This window comes from Nelumbo nucifera, chromosome 6 (genome assembly GCF_055504915.1).
Source record: "Nelumbo nucifera cultivar China Antique chromosome 6, China Antique-T2T, whole genome shotgun sequence".
Lineage (NCBI taxonomy): Eukaryota > Viridiplantae > Streptophyta > Magnoliopsida > Proteales > Nelumbonaceae > Nelumbo > Nelumbo nucifera.
The window spans coordinates 21,649,104-21,676,377 of NC_142654.1; the positions used below are offsets into that span (position 1 = coordinate 21,649,104).

General features: G+C 40.2%; 2 protein-coding genes across 6 annotated transcripts in view; both read left to right on the forward strand.

Moving 5' to 3' along the window:
- LOC104608371 (BEACH domain-containing protein C2-like) overlaps positions 1–27,274 on the forward strand; it is a 124,453-nt gene that overhangs the window by 9,246 nt on the left and 87,933 nt on the right. For all 5 annotated transcript variants that reach the window (XM_010274332.3, XM_088890206.1, XM_088890208.1 and 2 more), the window contains exon 6: positions 20,596–20,730. In XM_010274332.3, coding sequence (XP_010272634.1) covers positions 20,596–20,730 — 135 coding nt within the window. The remainder of the gene's footprint in view (positions 1–20,595; positions 20,731–27,274) is intronic.
- LOC148790654 (uncharacterized) lies at positions 934–2,146 on the forward strand. The gene is made up of 2 exons (XM_088890209.1): positions 934–1,670; positions 1,997–2,146. The coding sequence occupies exons 1-2, from the start codon at positions 1,079–1,081 to the stop codon at positions 2,032–2,034; spliced, it is 630 nt and encodes a 209-aa protein (XP_088746335.1). The 5' UTR covers positions 934–1,078; the 3' UTR covers positions 2,035–2,146.

Consider the following 27,274-nt stretch of genomic DNA (forward strand, 5'->3'; position numbering starts at 1 on the left):
AATAGGGTTAGAGGAGAAGGGTGATTAATTCGACTTCTTCTTCTCTTACCTCTTCTCTTCGACATACACATCTCTTGCACTATTATTCAGATCTGATTTGCACTTTTAATTACTGATTTTAAACCTGATATTAGAAGACTGATTCACATCTTGGTATCAGAGCGGGTACAGTTCTTCTTTCTTCCTTTTTCTTCGTTCCTGTACACTTTAAAATCAAGAGAGTGTATGGAGAGATAGGTTCTCTATAGTATAATAGAGAATCACTTGCCTAGTTGGTAGAAGGGTTTGGAGATTTAAGTTTTGGCCGAATTTTGCCAAGAAGTGATGTTGTTATGCTGCTGCTCGAAACCCTAGCCAACTAGAGATTTTCGAGGTTACCAGGAAAGGTGAAGCTTGGGTGTGGTGCTCTGTGCTTGGAAGGTGTCTTGTGACTGCTAAAGGAGGGCGGTTCAGGTTAGGAAGAGTTTGGGTCAGTCAGGTTGGTGCGGCACCATCTTCTCTCTTCCTCCCATCTGCTGGACGGAGCAAAACCCTAGTTTTTCAAGCACCTTATTTCTGGTTTGACTTCAAGTAAGTTTGCATAGTTAAAATTTCAGTTCTTTGATTTCCGTTTGATTAATGGAGACATACGGAAGTGAGTTCAAGTAGGTGCCGGTTTCTAGACTTGCTCTAGTAGATTCCGTTTTGACTGGTGTTACCAGGATTAAGCTAGATGGGACGAACTATCTTGCCTGGGCACAATCTATAAAAAATTATGTTTGTAGTAGAGGAAAACTCGGGTATCTCACAGGCAGTAAGGTGAAACCCGAAGAGACAAATCTTGAATTTGAGAGATGGATGCAAGAGAACTATACCGTTATAGGATGGTTAGTTAACTCTATGCAACCTCATATAAGCCAACACTATCTCTGGATGTCTTCTGCTAAGGAGATATGGGACAGTGTAACTGAGACTTATTCACAGAAACAGAATGTAGCCCGAGCGTACAAATTGAAAAGTGATGTGAAGAACCTGAGACAAGGGGAGAAGAGTGTAGCAATCTACTACTCTATACTAAAATCCCTATGGCAGGAAATTGATGTTATGGAAACTGTGGTATGGGAGTAAAAAGGATGCTGAAATGTACAGAAAGCTGGTGGAGAGAAATAGGGTATTTGAGTTTCTCACTGGACTCAACCTTGAATTTGATATTATCAGACAAAATATTTTGGCCAGAGATGATGTTACTCTATCACAGGCATATGCCATGATAAGTAGTGAGGAAAGTAGACGACAAGTTCAGTTGCAGAGTCTACCTATAGAACACTTTGCACATGCAGGAATGAAATCTAAGGGGCCTACTGAAAAGGGGGAGCAGGTGTGTGAATATTGCAAGAAACCACGGCGTACCAAGGACACCTACTGGAAACTTCACCCTGGACTATTCCCTGAGAGGTTTAAGAACAATCGTAAGAAGGGCAGTCGAGCGGGAAAACTCAAGGTTGCTAATGCTGCTACAGTACCTGAAGGGGGAAGTAAGGAGAATGAGAAAACATCAACCATTGAGCAGTTGGCTGCAATGAAGTTAGACTTTGAGAAGTATGGGAGGCTCCTAAATCACCTGGAAGCTACAGTTTCTTCAGCCCACCCTTCCAACAATACATCCTCTTCATCGGCTTTTGCTCACTCAGGTACATATGCCTCAGCAAATCATGCTTCAGTTTCAGGTAATCATAAACTCCCTTGGATTATAGATTCCGGTGCATCAGACCATATGACCAACTTATCTAACCTTTTTTGTTCATATCATCTCCTCTCTGGGAAAGAGAAAATATCCCTTGCCGATGGATCACTTGCCCCCATCTCTGGTAAAGGAGATATAAAGACCTCTGACACCCTGTTCTTATCTTCTGTTCTCCATGTTCCTAATCTTAACACAAACCTTTTATCTGTTAGTAGCCTAACAAAGTCCATGAACTGCAACATAACCTTCTTTCCCACTCATTGTGTTTTTCAGGACCTGCAGTCTTAGAGGACGATTGGGAGTGGCCATGAGGCGAACGGAATATACCTGCTGGACACACCAGATCAAGCCTTGGGACCACCTCATGGAGTTGCTTTAGAGTCAGTTGTATCAGAGTCTGTTAACAAAATTTTGTTATGTCATTTTTCGGTTTGGTCATTTGTCTTTTTCTGCTTTAAGTCATCTGTTCCTAGATATGTTTAAAGGAGTGCCTTTATCTAGTCTCTTTTCAATATTGTTCACTCTGATGTGTGGGGGCCATATCACATGCCAACCATGGGGGGCTACAGGTATTTTATCATTTTTATTGATGATTATTCTCGTTATACTTGGATTTATCTCATGAAATTACTAATTATTGTGAAAAATTTTCATGAACTCATCCTCACCTAGTTTAATACCTGTATCAAAATATTCCGCTCTGACTATGCTAAGGAGTATTTTGAGAAAACCCTCTTCACCTATCTTGAAACTTTTGGGGTTATTCATCAAAGTTCTTGTTTCTACACTCTACAACAAAACGGGGTGGCGGAAAGAAAGAACAGACATGTGGTTGAGGTTGCCAGATCCCTTTTATTTGCATCCCATGTTCCTGTAAGGTTTTGGGGAGATGTTCATACTGTTACCTACCTAATCAACCGTATGCCCTCCAGGGTCCTTGGCTTTAAAACCCCCTTTAGTATTCTCTTCCCGGATGAGGATCTCTTTTCTCTCCCTCTCCGTGTATTTGGGAGTACTTGTTATGTGCATATTCATAGTCACCAAAGACATAAATTTGAACCTAAGGCTCATAAGTGTGTGTTTCTGGGATATGCCTCTACACAAAAGGGTTATTGTTGTTTTGATTCAGTTCGTGGCACCCGCTTTGTATCTCGGGATGTCACCTTTGCAGAGTTGACTCCTTTCTTTAGTATTCCTCCTGAGGGGGAGACATCTGATGAACCCTTTGCTATGTCTCCAACTGTTCCTCTTCCCATCCCTTGTGAGTCTAATCATGGGGTGTCCACCTCTTCCACTGGACCCACCCCTGATCCTCCTCTTGCTTCTGCTCCTACTCTCCAAAGGTGTTACCAAAGGCGGAGATTCAGACATATGCAGGTTGTTTCCACTCCTTCAGAAGAGCATCTTGTCACTCCCACAGTTCCTGAGGAAATAGGTCAGCCCTCTATCGACCCACCTTCGACCGTCCCTGACCTTGACCTTCCTATTGCTCTTCGCAAGGGCAAGCGGAAGTGTACAACCCATTGCATCTCCAAACATTTATCTTACAGCCTTCTCTCTCCTTCCTACTACTCATTTCTTGCTTCTGTTTCTTCACATGTGATACTCAGGTCTGTACCAGAAGCATTATCTCAACCTGAATGAAGGGATGCTATGATGACTGAACTTGAAGCATTATATAAGAACCATACCTGGGATATTGTGGACTTGCTGGAATGAAAGGAACCAGTGGGGTGTAAATGGGTGTTTACCATTAAATATCACTCTGATGGCTCGGTTGAGAGGTATAAGGCTAGGTTGGTTGCCAAGGGTTACACCCAAATGTATGGCATTGACTATCTTGAGACCTTTGCTCTTGTAGCTAAGATGACTTCAGTCAGGGTCTTGCTTTCTCTAGCAGCTACCTTTGACTGGCCCCTACACCAATTTGATGTTAAAAATGCTTTCTTGAATGGAGATCTGCATGAAGAAGTCTATATGTCTCTACCTCCAGGGGTGTATGGGAACGAAATGAAAGGCAAGGTGTGTAAACTACACAAATTCATTTATGGTCTCAAACAATCTCCTCGGGCTTGGTTTGAGAGATTTCAGGCTGCTCTTGTCTCCTTTGGCTACATTCAAACACAATATGATCATACATTGTTCTTGAAGAGAAATAACACTCTGGTAACTTTCTTGATTGTTTATGTCAAAGACTTGGGAAACCTTCGGTATTTCTTGGGCATTGAAGTTGCTCGGTCTAAGGACGGTATTTTCATATCTCAACGCAAATATGTCCTTGATCTTCTTGCTCAAACTGGTAAACTTGGAGCTAAACCCATCTCCACTCCCATTGATCCTAATCATAAACTTTCTGCCACAGATGGTGAACCTTTGTCTGATAAGGGAGTGTTTCAGAGACTGTTTGGGAAGTTGTTGTATCTTTGCATGACTCGGCCATATATTTCCTATGCAGTAAGTGTTATTAGTCAGCTTATGCATTCGCCTAGAGATACTCATCTAGCTGCTACGGAAAGGGTTCTGTGCTACTTGAAAGGTACTCCAGGGAAAGGTATTCTATTTGCTAAGCATGGTCACATGAAGCTGGAGGCCTTTACTGATGCGGATTGGGCAGGTAGACCTGTTCATGGGCCGGGTGGCCCGACGGGTCGGCCCGGCCCGAGGACGGGCTTGAATAGGCATTTTGGCCCGTGGGCTTAACCCCGGGCCAAAAAGCCTGGCCCGCATAAAATTCGAGCCGGGCTCGGGCTTTGCCAAAATAGCCCGGCTCGAGCCCGACCTGGCCCGACCTATAGTTAAACCTAAGTAAAAACCCTATGTGATGTCCATTTGAATAAATTTTTTGATTTAAAAAGGTTGTTGATTCACTTGTAGGCCCATTGTTCATTTAAATAGGGGGAAAAAACATTTGAATTAAAATAGATAATGTTCATTTGAATAGGGAAAAATTCGAATTTCTTTTATTAGGTCGGGCTTCGGGCCTAACATTTTTCTGTTAATAAAGAGTAAAAGCCCGGCCCGGCTCGGCCCATGAACAGGTCTATGGGCAGGATGTATGGATGACAGAAGGTCCACCTCTGGTTATTTTGCTCTGGTTGCTGGGAATATTGTGTCTTGGAGAAGTAAGAAACAATCAGTAGTTGCTAGATCCTTAGCTGAAGTAGAATACAGGGCAATGGCTCATGGTGTGTCTGAACTACTATGACTACGATCCCTTCTAGAGGAATTGGGGGTGGACTTCGAGAAACCAATGATGCTCTATTGTGACAACCAAGCTGCTATCAACATTGCACATAATCTTGTTCAACATGACAGAACTAAGCACATTGAGGTTGATAGGCATTTCATAAAGGAAAGAGTCTCTTCAGGAGAAGTTTGTTTGCCATTTATCACATCAGAAGAACAACTGGCTGATATCTTGACCAAGGGAGTTCCCAAAGGCAAATTGACACACTATTTAAAGCAAGCTGGGCATGATTGACATCTATGCTCAGCTTGAGGGGGAGTGTAAAGAGACTGGGCCGAATGGGCCCTAACGGCTGCTTGTGTGATATCCTTTATTTTTATCTTTTATTTTATGTTGATGGGCCTCACTTAATGGGATTATTATTTGTTCTTGTTTTATTTTCTTTATGTAATTGCCAAGCTGGCCGCCCACTTAAGGGCATACTTGTCATCATTAATTTTTGGAGATTAATAAACTAGGGTTAGAGGAGAAGGGTGATTAATTCAACTTCTTCTTCTCTTACCTCTTCTCTTCGACATACACAACTCTTGCACTATTATTCAGATATGATTTGCACTGTTAATTACTGATTTTAAACCTGATATTAGAAGACTGATTCACATCTGTTCCTTTGGTGAGGACATCGTCTAATTGCAACTCAGATGAAACATAAAGTTGTAACTTCTTTTGAGGTGACTCTTTCCCCGATAAAGTGCCTGTCCACCACAGTATGCTTCATCTTATCATGCTGGATAGGATTATGAGCTATATTAATAGCAGCCTGGTTATCACAATATAACATCATAGGCTGCTCTGCTACAATGCCAAGTTCCTCTAGTAGAGACCTAAATCACAATAACTCTAAGACACCATGGGCCATAGACCTGTATTCCACCTCTGCACTAGATTTGGCTGCTACGTGCTGTTTTTTGCTTTTCCAAGAAACCATATTACCCCAACAAAGGTACAAAACCTGAAGTAGATCTTTTGTCATCCAAGCATCTTGCCTAATATGCATCTGTATAGGCTTTTAATTTCATATGCCTATGATTTGCAAACAATATACCTTGTTCAGGATGCTTCATTAGATAAGCAAGAATCCTATCAATGGCTGCCCAATATGATGTCCTGGGAGCATGTATTGGCTCACCACACTAACTTCATAGCAAATGTTTGAACAAGTAAAGCACAAGAATAACAATTGGCTCACTAATCTTTGATATCTTCCTACATCCTTGACCAGTTCAACATCAAATGCATTAATTCTATAGTTTTGATCAATTGGTGTATTTTTTGGTTTAGTTCCAAGCTTCCCTATCTCCTGTAATCTAACACATACGTTTGCTGTGAAATAAAGATCCCATGCTTAGACTTGGCAACTTCTATGCCCAAAAAGTACTTGAGTTCCCCGAGGTCCTTGATTTCAAACTCTTGTTGCAAAGACTTCTTCAGAATATCTATTTCTTCTAAATCATTGTCAATGACCAAAATATCATCCACATATACTATAAACACAGTCAAGAGAGACTCTCTCCTCTTCACAAAGAGAGTGTGATCAGACTGTGTCTGAGTGTATCCAAAATGAATCAGAGCTCCCCTAAACCTGTCAAACCAAAGCCCTGGGTGATTGCTTCAATCCATACAATGGTTTCTTCAGCTAAACTTTTCTTTCATCAATACCACTGTAGAAACCTTCTGGTAGGTCCATATAGATTTCCTCCTGCAAATCTAATTGAGGAGGGCATTTCTAACATCAAGTTGGAAAAGAGGCCAAGAATAATTTGTAGCTAGAGAGATAAGGACCTGAACTGTACTCATCTTTGCCACAGGATCAAAAGTCTCAAAGTAATCCACTCCATAAGTTTGTGTATACCCCTTTGTAACCAATCTCGCCTCATATCTTTCTATACTACCATAAGCCTTATATTTCATCGTGAAGATCCATCTGCACTCTATAGTTTCCTTATTAGTAGGCAAATTAACCATCTCCCAAGTTTGATTTTTAACCAAAGCTTCCATTTCCTCATGCATGGTTGCTTGCCACCTAGGTTTAGAGAGAACTTCACTAACATTCTTGGGTATAGACACAAAATCAAGGTTCTGGACCCCAATAATAGAGAAGTTTGAAAAGAGATTAGCTGTGTGGAAGAAAAATTACATCTCTTTGGGTTGGAGGATCACTTTGATAAGAGATACCCAACTTACCTACTTACTACCTCTTTGTCTTTAGGATACCATCTAGGGAAGCGAAGAAACTAGAAAAATTGATGAGAGATTTTCTTTGGGAACCATGAGAAGGTAAAAAAGACCACTAATCAGTTGGGAGGTTGTGGGTAGAAGCAAAGAGGAAGGAGGATTAGGGCTTGAGAATGTGCTTAAAAAGAATTCAGCTTTGTTAGGGAAGTGGTTGTGGAGGTGGCCTATGGAGCGAGATAGGTTGTGGCATGAAGTGGTGAAGAGTATTCATGGATGCTCAGAGAGTGGATGGGATGCTTGTGCTTCAAGGAGGGCTAACCTAGCAACACCATGGAAAGCAATTCACAAAATTCTTCCTTTGTTCCTTAGTTGTATCAGGTATTATGCTTGTTCTGGTAATTCTATTTGGTTTTGGGAGGACATTTGGGTTGGAGATCTTCTCCTAAAAGACCTTTTTCCGTCCTTGTACTCTGTTTCTTTGTATAAAAAAGAGGTGATTTCAAAATTCCTTCTTTCAATTTTAAATTTGTCGTCTTTGTCTTGGGATTTTAGTTTCTGTAGAGGGTTAAGGGAGGATGAAGTTGATTGTTTGTCTGCTCTTCTTGGTCTCAGTTGAAAAACAGTTCACTTGATGTATGGAACTGTTTGAGATTAGATGCAAAACGGCAAAACAACAAACAAGAGAGGAAGAGAAGAGAGAGAGCTGCTGCAATGAGTGTTAGAGAATGAGAGGTTCGAACATTACCTCTCTCTAACACTCTAAACATCTTATTAATAAGTTAATCTTTGACAAATTACAGAGAGGCCCTTGAGTGAGCAGGAAAATACAAAAACAGAATATTACAGAGTATGGGCCCAGAATAAGGCCCACAACAGAGAGAAACATAACATAACATAAAATGACAGTCTATGGGCCATTCGGCCCATCTTCTCTACACTCCCCCTCAAGCTGAGCATAGATGTTAATCATGCCCAGCTTGCCAGTGTCATGTTGAAGCCTTGCCTTGGAAATGGCCTTGGTGAGAAAATCTGCCAATTGTCCTTCAGAAGTAATGAATGGAAGACACACTTCACTGGAGGAGACTCTTTCACGAATAAAGTGTCTATCAACCTCAATATGTTTGGTTCTATCATGTTGTACCGGGTTGTGAGCAATGTTGATGGCAGCCTGATTATCACAGTACAACATCATGGGTTTGTCATGATCTACCCCAAGTTCTTCCATTAAGGACCTTAGCCACAACAATTCCGAGACTCCATGTGCCATGGCTCTATATTCTGCTTCTGCGGAGGATCGAGCCACAACTGTTTGTTTCTTACTCCTCCAAGAGACAACATTACCAGCCACCAGACTGCAATACCCTGAAGTAGATCTTCTATCATCAATATTTCCAGCCCAATCAGCATCAGTATAGGCTTCAAGTTTCAGATGACCATGTTTGGCAAATAGAAGTCCTTTTCCTGGAGAGCCTTTCAGATAGCACAAAATCCGTTCTGCTGCTGCCATATGGGTATCTCTAGGAGCATGCATGAACTGGCTAATGCAACTGACAGCATACGCAATATCTGGCCTAGTCATGCACAGGTACAAAAGCTTCCCAAGAAGTCTCTGGAAGACCCCTTTGTCTTCTAACAAAGTTCCATCCGAAGCTGAAAGTTTGTGACTCATATCAATAGGAGTTGCAGCTGGTCTTGCACCCAATTTGCCAGTTTCAGACAACAAATCAAGGACATATTTCCTCTGGGAAATAAGAATCCCATCCCTGGATCTGGCAACTTCTATGCCAAGGAAATATCTCAACTCCCCCAGATCCTTAATCTCAAATTCTGTACGGAGGAAAGACTTAAGGCCCAGAATGCCTGAGGCATCATCACCAGTCACTATAATGTCATCAACATACACAATGAGATACACTGCTAGAGACCCACTTTTCTTCACAAAAAGAGTATGATCTGACTGTGTCTGAACATAGCCGAATTTAACAAGTGCAGATCTAAATCTCTCAAACCAGGCTCTAGGAGATTGTTTGAGGCCATAAAGAGATTTCTTCAGTTTACATACCTTTCCTTGCATATCTTTCCCATACATTCCTGGAGGAAGACACATGTAGACCTCCTCATGTAAGTCACCATTCAGAAATGCATTCTTTACATCTAACTGATAGAGAGGCCAATCAAAGTGAGCTGCCAGAGATAAAAGAACCCTCACAGATGTCATCTTAGCAACAGGGGCAAAAGTTTCCAGATAGTCAATCCCATATGTCTGTGTGTAGCCCTTTGCAACAAGTCTGGCCTTGTACCTCTCAATAGTCCCATCTGCCCTGTATTTAATGGTAAAAACCCACTTGCATCCAACTGGATCCTTCCCTTCAGGCAAATCCACCACCTCCCAAGTACCATTTTCATGTAGAGCATCCATTTCAGCCTGCATGGCATCTCTCCATTCTGGAATCCCAAGAGCTTCTGATACAAACCTAGGAATGGGGTTAGAAGCAACTGAAGAGAGGTAGGCACAATCTGAAGGGGAAAGTAGGTCGTAAGAAAGGTGTTTGGAAATGCAGTGTGCAGTACACTTCCGCTTTCCTTTCCTAACAGCAATGGGGACATCAAGATCTGGGAAGGAGGATTCCAAGGGAGCTGAAGCAATTCCTGTTGTCTCATCTGTGATTGGGAGGGTATGAGCCTCATCTGTTGTAAGGGAAACCACTTGCTCATTCCTGGGTCTCTGCCTTTGATACACTTTGGGATTATGGGTAGGACGAGGAGGTAAAGAGATAGGAGCACTAGGACAAGAAGAATGAAGTGGCTGATCCTCCTTTGATTCATTTTGTGAGGATACAAATTTGTCAAGAGACTGAACTGGGACAGGAAGGGGAAGAGCAAAAACTTGTGACAGACTCTCCCCCTGTTGACAATGTCCTTCCTGAGAGGAACCATAAAAAGGAGAAAGTTCATCAAAGGTAACATCCATAGAGACATGTCTGGTGCCAGTCTTTGGATCAAAACAACAATAACCCTTTTGTGTGGGGGAGTAACCAAGGAAGATGCATTTGTGGGCTTTTGGTTCAAACTTGTGTCTCTGCACACTTGGAATGTGAACATAACAGGTACAACCAAACACACGAAGAGGAATTGGGAAGAGATCCTTATCTGGATGAAGAAGACTGAAGGGGGATTTAAACCCTAAAACCCTGGATGGCATACGGTTTATTAGATAGGTAGCAGTAAGTACAGCATCACCCCAAAATCTTGTGGGAACATGTGAGGCAAATAAAAGGCTCCTTGCAACCTCAACAATATGTCTATTTTTCCTCTCAGCAACTCCATTTTGTTCAGGGGTTCTAACACAGGAGCTTTGGTGAATAACCCCCATGTCAGAGAGATACAAGGATAAGCTCTTCTCAAAATACTCTTTTGCATTGTCAGATTTGAAAACCTTAATTCTGGTACCAAATTGAGTTAAAACAAGTTCATGAAATTGCCTCACAAGTCTCGGGACTTCGTCTCGGGATTTCATTAAGTATATCCAAGTGAATCTAGAAAAGTCATCAATAAACAGGATAAAGTATTTGTAGCCCCCCATAGAGGGTAAGTGGTAAGGCCCCCACACATCAGAGTGTACAATATGAAAAAGAAAAGAGGATCTTTTATTGCTCACAGGGTAATTTTTTCTACAATGCTTTGACAACTGACATGACTCACAACTAAGACTGGACACACTGACTCCCTTAAACAGTTTGGGAAACAAATGACTTAAAGCAGAAAAAGGTAAATGACCCAACCGACAATGACTCAACATAATTTGACTGACAGACTCTGAAGAAGTAGAACCAAAAGCAACATTCTTGGGATGATCAAAGCATTGGCTAGGGGTGTCAAGCAAGTATATTTCATTCGCTTCATGGTCACTCCCAATCACCTTCCGAGACTTCAGGTCCTGAAACACACAGTGAGAAGGGAAAAATGTTACACAACAATCCAATGACTTGGTCAAGCTATTTACAGATAACAAGTTGGTATTTAACTTAGGTACATGAAGAGTGGAAGATAAAAGTAAAGAGTCTGTAGGCTTGACAGTTCCCTTGACAGAAATGAGGGCAAGAGAACCATCAGCTAAGGTGATTTTGTCACGACCAGGAAGCAAATCATATGACACAAACAAAGTGGAAAGGTTGGTCATGTGATCAGAAGCACCTGAGTCAATGATCCAAGGGGTCTTGGGATTACCTGAGGTAGATGCATGGTTAGCAGAAGCCCTTATACCTGAGTGAGTAAATGCAGTGGTGGCTGGACTTCCAGAAGGGTTGGATGATGAAGTTACACCTTCAAGCTGGCTGATCATCCTTCCAAACTTCTCATATTCAGCTTTCATGGCTGCCAATTGTGCACTTGCAGACTCAAACTCTGTATCTGTACTTGTGGCAGTATGTGCACTTCCTGTCTTTCTATTGTCATTCTTCTTCTGGAATCAGATAGGAACAAGACTGGGATGCAATTTCCAGCACTTGTCCTTGGTGTGTTTCGGCTTCTTGCAATATTCACACACCACCTCCTTCTTTCCTGTGCCACTGGGAGCTCCTGTAACCCCTTTGGGTTTGATTCCCATATTTGCAAAATGATCATTGATACTGACCCCTTGAACCTGCACTTTCCTCCTACTTTCCTCGCTGCTGACCAAAGCATATGCTTGAGACAATGAAACATCTTCCTTGGACAAGATGTTTTGCTTTGTAATGTCATATTCAGAATTGAGCCCTGTCAAGAACTCAAAGACCCTATTCCTTTCAACCAATTTCCTATATGTTTCAGCATCCTTAGGGGTATCCCATGTCACGGCCTCTATCAAGTCAATTTCTTGCCATATAGATTTTAGGGCTGAGAAGTATGCTGCAAGTGACTTCTCCCCCTGTCTTAGAATCTTCACATCACTTCTCAGTTTGTAAGCTCTGGCAACATTCAACTTCTGGGAGTAAGTTTCTGCAACACTATCCCAGATTTCTTTAGCCGAGTTCATCCACAAGTAATGTTGGCTAATCTGTGGCTGCATTGAGTTCACAAGCCACCCAATCACTATGTAATTCTCCTGCACCCATTTCTCATAAGAGGGATCCTCCTCTGGGGGGGCTTTCTTGCTCCCAGAGATAAACCCCTACTTTCCTCTACTGCAAATATGAATTTTTACGGATTGTGACCAGGCCAAATAATTGGTTCCATCCAATTTAACTGTAGTTACAGCCAACAAGGAATCAGTTGTAGTTCCCAAATTATGTCCATATTCAGCAGTGCTCTTGTTCTCAATTTCTGAGAAGTCCATTATGTAACAGCTTCAATTAGGGTTTCGACAGGCCTTTAAAAGTGATTTGATTTCAAAGAACTCAGATTGAGTTGAAACAGTAGCAAACACAGCAGCACACAAACTCAGTTCAGAACTGACAGCTGTGAGAACCAAGTTCGGTGGCAGCACTTTCAAAGAGAAGAAACCCTGATTCAGCCTTCAAGGAGCAATCAGCAGGCCTCCAAACAATATGTATTCTTGGTTCCCAACAGTAATTTTCCAAGGAGAACAAAGAAAACAGTCCACAGTACCTAAGAGGACTTTTTACAAACAATATGTATGCTACAGTCAACACTTCACTGTTAACAAGCAGAAATCACTTCAAGAACACTTTGTCTAGGTCCAAGAAGCAGCTGAACTAAAGTAGAGGCTTGTACCACTTAATTTAGATCAGTTTTTCAGCAGTTTGGAAGCCCAATAACAGCCGAACCACACTTCTAGAATAACCCAGAAATCAGTCCAGCAACAGTGGGCCGAATGGAGGTGTGCTTTGAATGCTTTAACAGTCCTCCCAAATAACAAAAAATAACTCAGCAAAGAACTGAGAAAACAACTTACAGTATCTCTGGTTTGAACTTCAAACCAGGCTGAGCACTTTGCTCTCTGAGCTAGCTTCGAAATCCCTTTTCTCTGATTTCAAATCAGGCTAAAAAACTTGCTCTCTGATTCCTCCTGGTCACCGAACCCTTCTCCAAGTGTATAGAAACTTGGGCACCCTCCAATGACCTCCAAGAACCAGGCGAATGACTGTAAACATTCAGCCCTAGAACCTCCTCATGCAGTTGGCTGAACTAGAACCACATGAGGGACACGCCAAGCAATGACCCGCTCTGATACCAAGTTGAAAAACAGTTCACTTGATGTATGGAACTGTTTGAGATTAGATGCAAAACAGCAAAACAGCAAACAAGAGAGGAAGAGAAGAGAGAGAGCTGCTGCAATGAGTGTTAGAGAATGAGAGGTTCGAACATTACCTCTCTCTAACACTCTAAACATCTTATTAATAAGTTAATCTTTGACAAATTACAGAGAGGCCCTTGAGTGAGCAGGAAAATACAAAAACAGAATATTACAGAGTATGGGCCCAGAATAAGGCCCACAACAGAGAGAAACATAACATAACATAAAATGACAGTCTATGGGCCATTCGGCCCATCTTCTCTACAGTCTCCTCAATAAGGTTTGGTTGGATCCTTTGAAGCTTGATAAGAGGATTTGGGCCATTCACCCTAGTGGCTTTTTTTCTTGTGGTTCTTTTTTTAATTTCCTGTGCCAAACCTCCTCTCAACAAACTTTCCATTCCAAAGAAGTCTGATGTAGGCCGGTTCCCCCCAAGGTTATGGCTTTGTGTTGGGAAGTGTGGCATGGTAAAGTAAGCACAATGGATAACCTACAAAAGAGAAGACCTTTCCTATGTATTTCTCCAAACTAGTGCACTCTTTGTAGATCTAATGGTGAGGACTGTTATCACTTATTTTTATCTTGTAGTGTCACTGCAGAGCTCTGGGTTTGGCTTCTATCACTGTTTGGGTATAGATGGGATATGACAACAGAAGTAAGTACAATCTTTAGCCCTTCTATGTTCTATTGGCCCCATAAAAGAGGAAGGAAAATGTAGAGGTGTGCACGAGCAGCCTTGTTATGGACAGTTTGGGACTTCCAAGAAAAGGAGAGGAGCAGTCAGACCTTGAAGGATTGCATTATGTATATGGCAATACATTGGTTAAAGACTTTGGATTTGTTTGATCATTTCTCCTTTACTAACTGTTGGAGGGATTGGTTATCAGTAGCAAGCTGTTCCTCCTCCAAGGTAAAAGTAATGACAAGATGGGTCCCCCCCCTCACGGTTCTTTGAAGCTGAATTTTGATGGAAGTAGCCAAGGCAACCCGGGTCCCTCTGGATTGGGAGGTGTGCTGAGAAATGAGGCATAATTCTTGCAAAAGAAATGGGTGTGGAGCAGCTTCTGGTTGAAGGGGACTCTAAGACAGTGGTGAACTGGTTAAATAATCCGGAGAATGTCATGTGGGACTACAAGAATGAGATAAAGAAATTCAAATGGCTGACAAGGAATATGTCTGTAACAGTACAATGGGTTGGGAGATCAGGTCAGCTAATGTATTTGCTGATGTCTTGGCAAAACAAGGAACAAACAGGGAAACATTGTTCTAGGTGCAACTGTAATTTGTGTTTTTTTAACAGTCATGCACTTTTTAATATAGTTTTTGTGTTTTCTGTATGGAGAGGCAACACCTCGTGCCTCTCTAAGGGGATTTTCATGTAACCGATCTATGAATTAATGGAATATGATTCTTTACTTATAAAAAAAAAGTTGTGATGTAGTATGTAGTGGTTGAGGCAAAGAGCCAGGTGAAGGAGCAAGAACTGGAAGTGGAACTAGGATAGGATCACAATGCTTACTCTCGCCTCGAAAACACTCCCCCTGAGATGAAACACGAAGAAAGAATGGAGTGGTCTCAAAAAAGGTAACATCCATAGTGATAAACTGGTTCCCTGACAATGGGTCATGACAACAATACCCTTTTTGGTTCTGAGCATAACCAAGGAAAACACATTTTTTTGCTTTGGGATCAGTCTTCGTATGATGAGAACCATGGATATGGATATAAACAAAATTGGTACACCCAAACACCTGCAAAGGATTGTGAAAGCCCTCCCCCTTAGGCAAAAGAAGACTAAATGAGGTCTTAAGCTCAAGGACATGTGATGGCATTCGGTTGATCAAGAAAACAATAGTAGAAATAGCATCCCCCTAAAAATGAATAGGAACCGAAGAATAGATCATAAGACTTTGTGCCACCTCAACAATATGCCTATTTTTCCTCTTAGCTACACCATTTTGTTGTAGTGTGTAGGTACAACTGCTTTGATGAATCACCTCATGCTTGGGTTCCACCCCCTAGTGGGTTTGTTAAGGCCTGTTTGTTGTAGTTGCTGACTCTTCTCTTCCAAGAGCAGTTATAAGGCCTGCTTGGGTCCCACCTCCTAGCGGGTTTATTAAGCTGAATTTTGATGGTAGTAGTAAGGGTAATCTGGGCCCTTCAGGTATTGGAGACATTTTTCGGAACAAGGAGGGAAGAGTTATTGCTCTTTACTCGGGATCAATAGATGTGGGAGACTCCTTGAGGGCAGAAATCTTGGCTGTGATGGAAGGGATCCAAAAAGGTAAGGAGCTGAATATAACAAAATTGATCATAGAAGGGGATTCAAAGCTGGTAGTTAGCTGGCTGTTAAAAGATGAGACTAGTTGGTGGAAATTTGTCAATGAAAGGAGGAAGTTTAAGTTTTTAACTCAAGATATAGAGATCAAGTTGTAGTGGGTTAAAAGGAGTGCCAATGCCTTTGCCGATGTTTTGGCAAAGCAAGGGGTGGGAAGGGATTAACTCTTTCTGGACAGTTCTGTAATTGTTGTAAGTTTTTTGTCATCTTGGAGAAGTGTTCACTTGTATCTTCTTCTTTAATTAATGAAAGTTTTTGGTTATTGATAAAAAAAATGAATCACCACATACTCCAGCAAATAGGATGCTAGGTCCTTTTCAAAATATTCCCTAGCATTATATGATATGAAAACTTTAAGTTTCACTTCAAACTGTTTGAGTACCATTTGAAGAAAATGCCGAACCATGGAAGGTACCTCATCACGAGAATGCATCAAATAAATCCAGGAATAACGAGAATAATCATCCATAAACAAAAGAAAATAATGATAACCGCCCATGGAAGGAATAGAGTAGGGTCCCCACACATCAGTATGAACAATAGCAAAATGTGAACAACTTCATTTATTACTTAGAGAAAAAGAATGTCTACAATGTTTTGCAAGCTGACAATTTCACACTCTAGACTAGACAGCTTCACAGGCTTAAACAATTTTAGAAACAAAAGAACACAAAGAACCAAAAGGCACATGTCTAATAACTGATTATACCATAATAAAATTTGACCCAAACACTCTGACTCAACATTACTACTGCTTGCATGATGACTCTGATGGCTAGGAGGCGCATCCAGAAGGTAGATTTCGTTTGCCTCATGACCACTCCCAATCATCCTCTGTGATCCTAGATCTTGAAAAATACAACGATCAAGAAAAAAGTTGCTGATCAATTTAAGGACTTAGTCAAGCTACTAATATATAAAATATTAGTATGCAACTTTATAAGACAGAATGACAGATGGTAATGTAATGGTATGAGACACCTTCACAGTGCCTTTTCCTGTTATGGGTGTATGAGAGCCATCAACAATAGTAAGTTTATCTTTACTAGAGCACAAATGGTAAGAAGAGAAATAGGTGGAATCACTAGTCATGTGTTCAGAAACTCCCAAGTCTATAATTTCGGGAGGTTTCCCCTTGAAGTGGAAACATGATTAGTAGTGGCATATGAACAACCTATATGTGCAAGAGAAGTAGAGTGTCCTTCTCTAGAAGTTCCACCACCCTACTGGCCTCTTGATGGACTACTAGTATTGGCTGTATCCCTTTGACTAAGTTTGCATATTTCTCTAGTTCAGTTCTAACTGTAGCTGCCACAATAGACTCCAAAGAAACCATAGAAAAAGGTCCTAAGGATTCATCTTTCACTGCCACATTTGCATTCCCCTTCTTGTTCTCAAGTTGGGTTGGAATAAGATGAGGATAAAGCTTTGAACAAGTATCCTGGGTATTGAGTTTTGGGCTTATATAACATGTTTTTTATTTACATAGCATAGTTAGGGAGTTATTGGGCCTTAGGCCCATTAATTTATGTTTTAAGTTAATAGTGTTTTTAAGTTCTCACAAGTAGCTGACTTACTAAGGGCATACTTGTCTTTGTACTCTCTTTTATTTATGAGTATAGAATCTAATGAAAGGGGTGGCCAGACCTAATTCTGAGCTTCTCCCGTTCTCTTCTATCTCTCTTCTCTCTCTTTCTCAGCTGAAACCTTTTCTTCTCTTTCTTTTCTTCTTTCTTCTACAGTTTTTATATCAAAACAGGTTGTCCAAACTTTTCTACTTTGGGTATGCTTAGGCCTCTTGCAGTGGTCACAAAACAGGTTCTTCTTGTCCTCCTTTTTATTCTCACCACTCTTAGCAGATTTTGGCTTAGTAACATTAACCATGGCTGAATTCTCAACAGAAGGCTGTTTAATCATCACAATCCTCCTGGTCTCCTCTGTAGACACAAGGGCATACGCTTGAGAGATAGTAACATTGTCACAAGATAGTATATGCTATCTAGCAATATCATACTTTGGATTGATTTATTAAAAAAATATCATAATCTGGATTGAGGCCAGGTCAAAAACTCTATTATTTTCAACCAACTTCTGATAAGTCACTGCATCTTTTGTGCTCTCCCACTCAACTGTCTCTAAGTGATCTATCTCCTGCCACAGTGACTTTGGTGTAGAAAAATATATAGCCAGAGGTTTGTCTCCTTGCTTTGTACCAATCACTTGATTCCTATGCATGGGCCACATTTTGATTCTGTGAATATGTTTCTCTAGCTCCATCCCAAATCTCCTTACCAGTATTTGCCCATAAAAAAACTTTTACTAATATATGGTACATAGAGTTACATAGCCAAGTCATCACCATATAATTTTCTTAGTATCCCCAGTAATGTATCCCAACTTCCCATGTGCACCAACAGTCATACGAGCAGATTAGGACCATTCTACATAATTTGTACCATCTAATGTCACAGTAGTGATTATTCAAGCACTTTGGGTGTCACCAATGCCTCCAGAGCCATCCCAGGATCACAATATGACTTCTGAGCAAACCAACTAGCACCCACAGTACTTCAAACAACCAAAAACATCAACAAACAGCAATACAAAACTCCTTAGACCCAAACAATATAGTCTAAGGTAAAAAACTAGTAACCCTGGGACCGTCTTGGCAACCCTGTGGAGGGGAGATTAGCTAGTTGATCTCTCCAAAAATTGTACTAAACCAAATTGATCTCCTTTAGAGCAAATACACTATCTGAAACACAAAAAACTGACCTGGTGTGACGGTTCAGCACAGGCTTAGCCTTGCCTATGCTTGGCAGGCTTACGTTAGGGACATGCCCGTCATTTTCGCCTGTAAGATTTTTGGGAGAACTGATGTCATCTTCAGGCAGACCACCAAAAGCTTAACGTACTCTTTGAGGAGGGGTGGTCGACCTCCTTGGGTGCCTAACCTTGGCACTCCTAGACCTTCATCCCCTTGCGGCGCGGCCCTGGTTAACGGCTAGCATGGCTACCAGGGTTCCTCATGGGTGCACACTTGCTCATGGGGACAGTGTTGGACCGGCGCTGCGCTATCGATACTCAAGGGAGGCTTGGCATGCGGGCCTGGCTCAAGCATGTCCCTTCACCTCGCCAGCCCCTTGCCCAAGCTGATTGAGCTATCCCGTTGCCCTTAGCGAACGGGTGTGTTCCGGCCCAAGCGGTTGCCTATCATCATGGCACACAGGTGCCTGTCATCATCGGCATACAGGAGACCCTTCACATCGGTGCCAAGTCACCTCATCGGCGCATGGTCGCCTTCCATTATGGTTGTCCCCCTTTAGCACGTAAGCGGCGCCTCCCATGGACCGGTCTGAGCTAGGAGAGTGCCTCGGCCATTGGACTTGAGGTCATGATCCAGTGCTACTGACTTTGGTGGAGCCATCCCATCGGGCAACTCCTAGCCTCTAAGCGCATAAAGGCTTGTCCTGGCCTGCCTTGGCCAGGACGCCGCACGGGTTTCTTCCGCTGTAGAACTACCCCCGTGACACTGGGGCAAGAATGGAGGAAGTCGACAATTCCTGGGCTCTTCTGGGTCTGATAGAAATTGTAGAACAGAATGTTGATCTCACTAGATGCAACAGAATATACTCCAGGGTGAATCACCCTCAATAAAAAAGCATCACCAGGAACTGCCATACTCCAAGAATGAAAAAAAAAACCTAGCTGAGACCTTGTAGGGCACTTTCTTTGATACCAAGTGGCAATCAGAAACAAAAGAAAAATAAGAGAAAGAAAAGAAAAAGGGGTAGAAAGTTCTTGGAGAAGAAGAGAAAGAGGAAAGAAGAAGATGGGAGAAGAAAGGGGTGCCAAAAAGTGTTCTGGTTGCCCTGCTCACTTGTATTTATATTTAAAAAATACTGTGTACAAAGACCATAATGACCCCGCTAAGGCATCCATAACAGGAACCACCATAAATAAGTAGAAATATTAATAAATCAAGGCAACTAACATAAACTGTGAACAGAAATTACAAAACTTTTTAGGGTATTTTAGCTGTCAGAATTCATGCTTCCTAGGGGATGATTATTGCCTATAGCTATGCACTTTTGGGCCCCATTGATTCCCGTTGACCAACAATCCAATGTTTTCTTTTTGGTAACTGTCCCATTGGTAAATTTCTTTTCCCATGGGTATCACTGAGGTGGGTAAGTAACTTTCCCACTTTGGGGGAAAATTGCCAAAACACTATGGGACAAAACTGCCCTTCTAATAATGAAAATTTAACGGTAAACATGGTCAAGTGTTTAACATACCTGGGAAACACTTTTGATCAAAAGCACATGGGTAAATACACTTACCCAGGTAAATGACTTGCCAAAAAAATGTAGGGGCCTTGGTGGTAAACCCACCCTTGTTAGTTTGAGCTAGCCATTAATGAACCAAAAATGAGTTCTTTCTCCCTTCTCTTTTGAAGATTTAGTATATAGTGACAACAAAACATTAATATATCAAGTTATCCCATATGAAATTTGACTTTCAAAAAGATAGATTCTTGCCATTTTCCGCCCCTTTATCGTATATGCTTAACTCACATTAGTTCTTTTCATTAACATTTCATCATGGATATGTGGATTCAGTAAGGTAATTCTGCACAAATATGCCTAAACCCACAGATAGTATGTTCCATATCCCATATGTGTGGGTGTTGGTACTGACTACTGATCAGCTTGTGTTCCTATCTATGAACATAGATTTCATGATCTAACAACACTATGAAAAAGTGTATTACCTTGTCCTTAACAATTGTCATGCAATTCATCACTTATTGTTCTTATCTGTAGAGCCTTGCTGCTTGAATTTGGAACTTAAGCCTCATATATGTTTTATTTCAGATAAATGCTTCTTCAACTGATGATGGGTTAAATCTTTATGATTCTGGCCATCGCTTTGAACATCTTCAGCTTTTGCTGGTTCTTCTCCGTTCACTTCCATATGCATCTAGGTCATTTCAAATCCGGGCGATACAGGTATAGCGTTCATGCCCTTCCCATGCTCTAGTCCACAAGTTCTGTTCATAGCATGTTTTGTTAATCTGCAATCTTTTTCTTACTTGCATTGTTATGGTCCTAAGGAACTTTTAGATGTGTGCAGCCCATTGTTTTTCCTGACATGTTTTCATTTTGATCCTTGTCTAGCTTGAATTTCCATGTATACCACCATTCTTTGTTGTAATTTGGGTCACATGGTAATGTGTAGTTAATGCTAAAGAGATATATGATTATATTTAACAATTTGCAAAGATATTAGTCATCTAAGATGGAAAATTCATTCATTTATAATGCGAGTTAATTGTATCAGTATCTGACATTCAGGAAATCTAAACAGGGTCATTTCTTAGAATGCTGAATTGGAACTATGACATGCTTGATATTTTAAAGTTCTCTTAAACAATTATAGTAAGAAATAAAATGCGTTTAAAGTATATGCATCTGGGAAGCATATACTTATAAGGCTCTTTAGTAGTATGGTTGCATCTAGGAAGTAAGATCGGTACTTCACCTATACTAACTGCTTGTCGTTGTTTTGTACTATGATTCACTTCAACGGTTCAATTTGAATCCATTATGGTTTGGGTATTGTTTCTTGTCAAGCCATGATCCCTAGCAACTGAGAAATTCAAGGAGTAGGGATAATCACCTTCAATTTTGTTTCACTGCCCAAATCCTAAATTCATCATTTGCCATGATTATGTTTTCCGGTTCAAATGGTGTGATGCAGAACACAGAATACAAGGTCCATTGTTCAATTTGATCCTTAGGATAAATGTAACAACCAATAAGGCTGGATAGAAATTTGATAATTTAGGACCAACAATGTAACAGCAAGCACCTATAAATAGATCAGTGAAAGGTAAGGCTAAAGAGACGATTAGAATGATAAAGGAGACAAAAGATGATTTTGGATTAAAGCTTATTAAAAAGGGACTGTTATAAGTACAAAAAGGGGCTTTCACCACTTTTCAAAAAATGTGCAAACTATGGTCTATAAAAAATGAATCAAGAGGGGTTAGATATGAAATAGCATGAAACAAGATGAAAGACTATGAAAGACAATGAGCAGGATGGGCCCATTCAACTTTGTTGACACCCTTAGTAAATATTGTTATCTAGCTGTCCAATAAAGTGCTTGTCAATCTCAGTATGTTCGGTACTGTTGTTTTAAACAAGGTTATGGGTTATATTAATAGCTAATTGATTATCATAATAAAGCTTCATTGGCTTATCATGGTCAATCCCCAACCATTCTAGCAAAGACTGAACACATAACATCATTCAAATTCCATATGCCATGGCTCGATACTCTGTTTAAGCACATGAGTTAGCAACAATGGTGAATGGACTGCTTCTTGCTTCTCCACAAGCCAAGATTATGCAACTAGAGTGTTGTAGCCAGATGTAGATCTTCTGTATTCTATAAATCTTTTTCCAGTTTGCATCACCAAACCTTTCTATTTTTATGTGCCCATCATCTGAGAACAAAATACCCTTGCCTGGTTTTCCCTTCAAATATTCAAGCACTCACTTTGCTGCAGCTAGATGTGGTATCTGTCTAGGTAAGTGCATGTACCGGTTTATGATACTGCAAGAGAGATGTCTGGCTGGGTTATACACAAGTATAACAATAGGTCTGTCAATAGGTAACCTGATTTGTGATTATGATCAATAGGTATGTCAACAAGTTTAACACCTAGCTTACCTGGATCCTTTAAGAAATCCAACACATACTTTCTCTAGGAGAAGAATATACCTTGTGTAGATAATCTCTTGATACTTAGGAAATTCTTGAGTCCTCCTTGGTCTTTATTTTGAATTCATTTCTAATAAACCACTTTAATTGCTGAATCCTAGTCATATACTCATATTGTTCCTTGTTACAACTGTATTATATGACCAATGTAGTGAGAGAACAACCCTTCCTCTTGATAAACAAGGTATGATTTGACTAGGTCTCTGTGAAATCAACTTGTACTAAAACACCTCAGGATTTGTAAAACCAAACTCTAGGTGATTGCTTAAGTCCATATAAGGACTTTCTGAGCCTATAAACTTTGCCACTCTTTTCATCAAATAGAATTTGGGAGGAAAATCCATGCATACCTCATCAGACCCATGCATACCTCATCATTGGGTATCACCAGCACTACCCAATGTAACTCTAATTAATATTGTCAAAATCTTACAATTTATGATATGATTCATGATTTGAATCATTAATCCCAAGGGTTTCAATTCGAATCTTATGTTTGAATCCTTTTCTACAAAAAAACTTATGATTTTTGTTTTTTCTTTTTTTGATAAAGGTAAGGTAAAATTTTATTCAAAGAAGCCTGAAATGGCAGGTTACAACCAAGGTCCCTGAGACAAGGAGCAAAATACACTTAACATCCACAATACATCATAACTCAAGAAAAATCCTAGATCTCAACTGAGAACGGAGGAAAGAAGTTTGAATGCCCTTAGCCGCAGCCACCCCGGAAATGAGCTTGCCGAAAGCAAAGGCAATCCTTGATTTGATTCATAAATCTTACACTTTATATGATTTCTACAATTCACTACGTTTCAAATAAATTCAGTTAAGATTTAAGAATTAGTTCTCTACTTTGTCTTTTTTTTTGTTTGTATTTAGTTTTGCCAAGGGAGACTTTTTTTTAAACCCTTAATTAGAAAATGATTTATTTACATTATGTAAGACTAGATATTGAGTTTATTTTCCATCATATGTAGGCTAAAGGGCCATGGTCAGTGGATTTTTTTTTTTTTTGATGAATAGTCAGTGGATTTTTTTTAAAGTGTAATGAAGAAAAATTTTATTAAAAATAAAACAGGTACAATCTGTTCAGGTGTCAGGATGACACCCCACTACAACAATAATATCAGTACATCAGTCAAGACTGAAGTGATTCACATTACAAGCTTGAATCTCAAGAATTTCCCACAAATTCTCGGCAAAGTCTGAAGGACTGATTTGTTTGACTTTCAAATAAAATTTGATTATATCATCTTAGGATTCTATTGTACAAGTGGTAAATTCTATTGTTTTAGGTACATATATGGTAGATATGGATTAAAAATAGGGTAAAGTCACTATCCTATATATATTTAGCCTTTATATATATCTATATCTAATTTTTTGACAAGTTTGCGAAAAATAGAAATAATCTTATATTTACAATATGATTCACGATTCGATTCAATTCAATTTTCTGTACGATTTACAATACAATTACGATTTTCAAAACATTGACTCTAATCTCAACACCTTACTTCCAGTCACTTCCAATAGGGTCCATTGAACCAATGTAACTTCAAATAATATTATTTGGTTGTTAAAAAGTCAACGTATACTCAATCTTGGTTTGCAATCAGTGTTCCAACAAATTTACAAAGGTAAAATCCATCGTGGTGCCAAAAATAGAGGGGGAGAAAGTTGAGCTACTTACTCTAGGAGCCTCTGAACTCTTCCAAACAGCAACTTCCCTCTATTGGAATGTCAGAGGGAATAATCCAACTTCTTTGGGTCTTCAATAGAATAGTTTTCTGGTTCTATGATTTTTGTTCTATTATTTTGGGATAAATCTCTGAGATACTTCTCAGGCACCAAATGAAACTCAAAAAGTCTCCAAGGTGCTCATGAATGTATTGGTCAGTCTTCTTAATTCCTCATGCAACCTGCTGATCCTAGTATTGCATGGGTTTCACCCCAGGAAAAACATTGCTTGCTCTATTGGGTTAGTAGGGGAGAACTTTATTGGGCTAATTTTTAAATGGGAACCTGACACACTATTGGGTTAAGTTGTAAAGTGGGAACCTGTTTGTGGAGTGGTAGGTATCCTACCACTCAGTGTCTCTTGTAAATCCATTTATACTTATTTAATAAAATTTGGAGTTACTTATAAAAAGAAACGTAGGTTGCTATCATACCAACTTGCCTTGTTTAATCCAATAAAATAGTGAAAATAATTGGAAATATGTTGATTGAAGTGAGATTAATCAATATAATGAATGGGGAATGGTATAGGAAAGAAGAGAGAAAGATGAGAAGAGAAATCAGTTGGGGGAGAAAACTATCATGGGGGTTGTGTGCCCCATTCTATTCACCATATTAGAGGGACTAGATAGATCCGTCCCTAAGTGGACAGAAACAATAAAGAATAGTAAAGAACAAATAGAAGACAGCCCATCAAGGACCAGTTGGCAAATCACGACTGTAATCCAATTCTTGATGCAGATTCAATGAGAAAAAATACCAGAAAAGAAGAAGAAAGAAAGAAGAGAGAAGAGAAGAGAAGAGAAGAGCAGAGAGAAGAGAAAGATGAGAGAAAGAGTGTTGGCTTTAGTTTCCGCCCCACTCAGCTATTTATAATGACATCAAAATATAAGACATCAATTACATTAATACCCCTATTGCTTACATAAGCAAATAACTAACAAAACTAACACTGCTAAAAGCAGCCTAACAACAAATATAAAGTAGGAACTAATTAATAGCAGCAGTGGGGACCACAATAAATAAAATAGCAACAATATAACAGCACTAATTATTGCTCTACATCTCTACACTCCCCCTCATGTTGGGAATAGATATTTATCATTCCCAACTTTCGTAAATCTGTTTCCAATTTGGTCCTTGTAATTGCCTTGGTGAAGAGATCAGCAAGCTGCACATTGGATGCAATATATGGAAGACACACTTCTTAAGAGGCAACTCTCTCTCTTGTAAAGTGTCGATCCACCTCAATATGTTTAGTTCTGTCATGTTGTACTGGATTGTGAGCAATGTTAATAGCAGCCTGATTATCACAATATAGCATCAGGGGCTTCTCATAAGCAATTCCTAGTTCCTCAAACAAGGACCTCAACCATAACACTTTAGCCACACCATGTGCCATAGATCTGTGTTCTTCTTCAGCATTGGAACGTGTTACAACATTTTGTTTCTTACTCTTCTTCTTACTTAATTATCAAAAAAAAACATTTTGTTTCTTACTTCTCCAAGAGATAAGGTTGCCTCTTACAAAGGCACAATACCCAGAAGTAGACCTCCTATCATCAACACACCCAGCCCAATCAGCATCTGTGTAGACTTCTATCTTCATGTGACCATTATTTTTGAAGAGTATGCCTCCGGCTGGACAACTCTTCAGGTAAGCAAGGACCCTCTCAACTGCAAGAAGGTGAGTGGTTTTGGGGGAATGCATGTATTGGATAACTACACTGACTGCATAAGGAATGTATGGTCGGGTGAGGCAAAGATAAAGCAGTTTCCCAACCAACCTCTGAAACATAACCTTGTCTTCAAGGGGCTCTCCACCTTCAATTCTTATCTTGTGGTTTTGTTCAGTGGGTGTGTCAGCAGGTTTGACACCTAGCTTCCCAGTTTCCTCTAGAAGATCAAGAACATACTTCCTTTGGGAGACAAAAATCCCATGTTTGGACCAGGCTACTTAAATACACAAGAAATAACGTAGTTCTCCCAAATCTTTGACTTCAAATTCTTGGTGAAGCAGTTGTTTAAGAGAGTCAATCTCATGGGTATCACTCCCTGTCACCACGATATCATCCACATAAACAACAAGTAGAGCCAAGGAGGAGTTTGTTTTCTTAATGAAAAGAGTGTTATCTGATTGGGCTTGGACATAGCTAAATTTTCCAAGAGCTAGTCTAAATCTATCAAACCATGCTCTTGGTGATTGTTTCAATCCATATAAGGCTTTATTCAACTGACAGGCCTTCTTCCTTGCTTCTATACTGTAGAGTCCAGGAGGTAACTCCATGTACACCTCCTCTTGCAAATCACCATTGAGGAAGGCATTTTTAACATCCATTTGGAACAATGGCCTTGAAAAATTTGCTGCAATAGACAATAAAGCTCTGATAGTGTTCATCTTGGCTACTGATGTAAAAGTCTCCAAGTGGTCTATTCCATAAGTCCGTGTAAACCCCTTTACAACTAATTTGGCCTTATACCTCTCAACAGAGCTATCAACATTATGTTTCACTATAAACACCCATCTACGCCCAATCGGTTTCTTCTCTTTTGGTTGATCAACTAATTCCCAAGTATTGTTTTTGAGAAGGACATCCATTTCTATTTTAATGGCATCCTTTCACTCAGGTATTGACAAGGTTTCTTGCATTGTCCTAGGAATGGGAATAACAAAGATAGATGCCAAAAAGGACTTATAGGATGGAGACAAATGATCACAAGCCAGAAACTGAGAAATACAATGTGTTGTAGATGAAGTACAACGGTGTTTCCCTTTGTGGACAACAATTGGAAGACCAAGATCATCAAAGGAGGAGAAGGCTCAGTAATGGGAGGCATCTCATTAGGCTCAGTGATGGGAGGTATCTCATTTGTAGTAGGGTGTGAGGGAGTTGTGGTATTTGGATCTGGAGCCGCAGAGGAGACTGGAGTTGGCTTGGACTGTTGAGGACCGAAATCAACCTGTCTCCACTGCTTGTGGAACACCTTGAACTCCCTACACTTATGAAAATCCTCCTCATTACA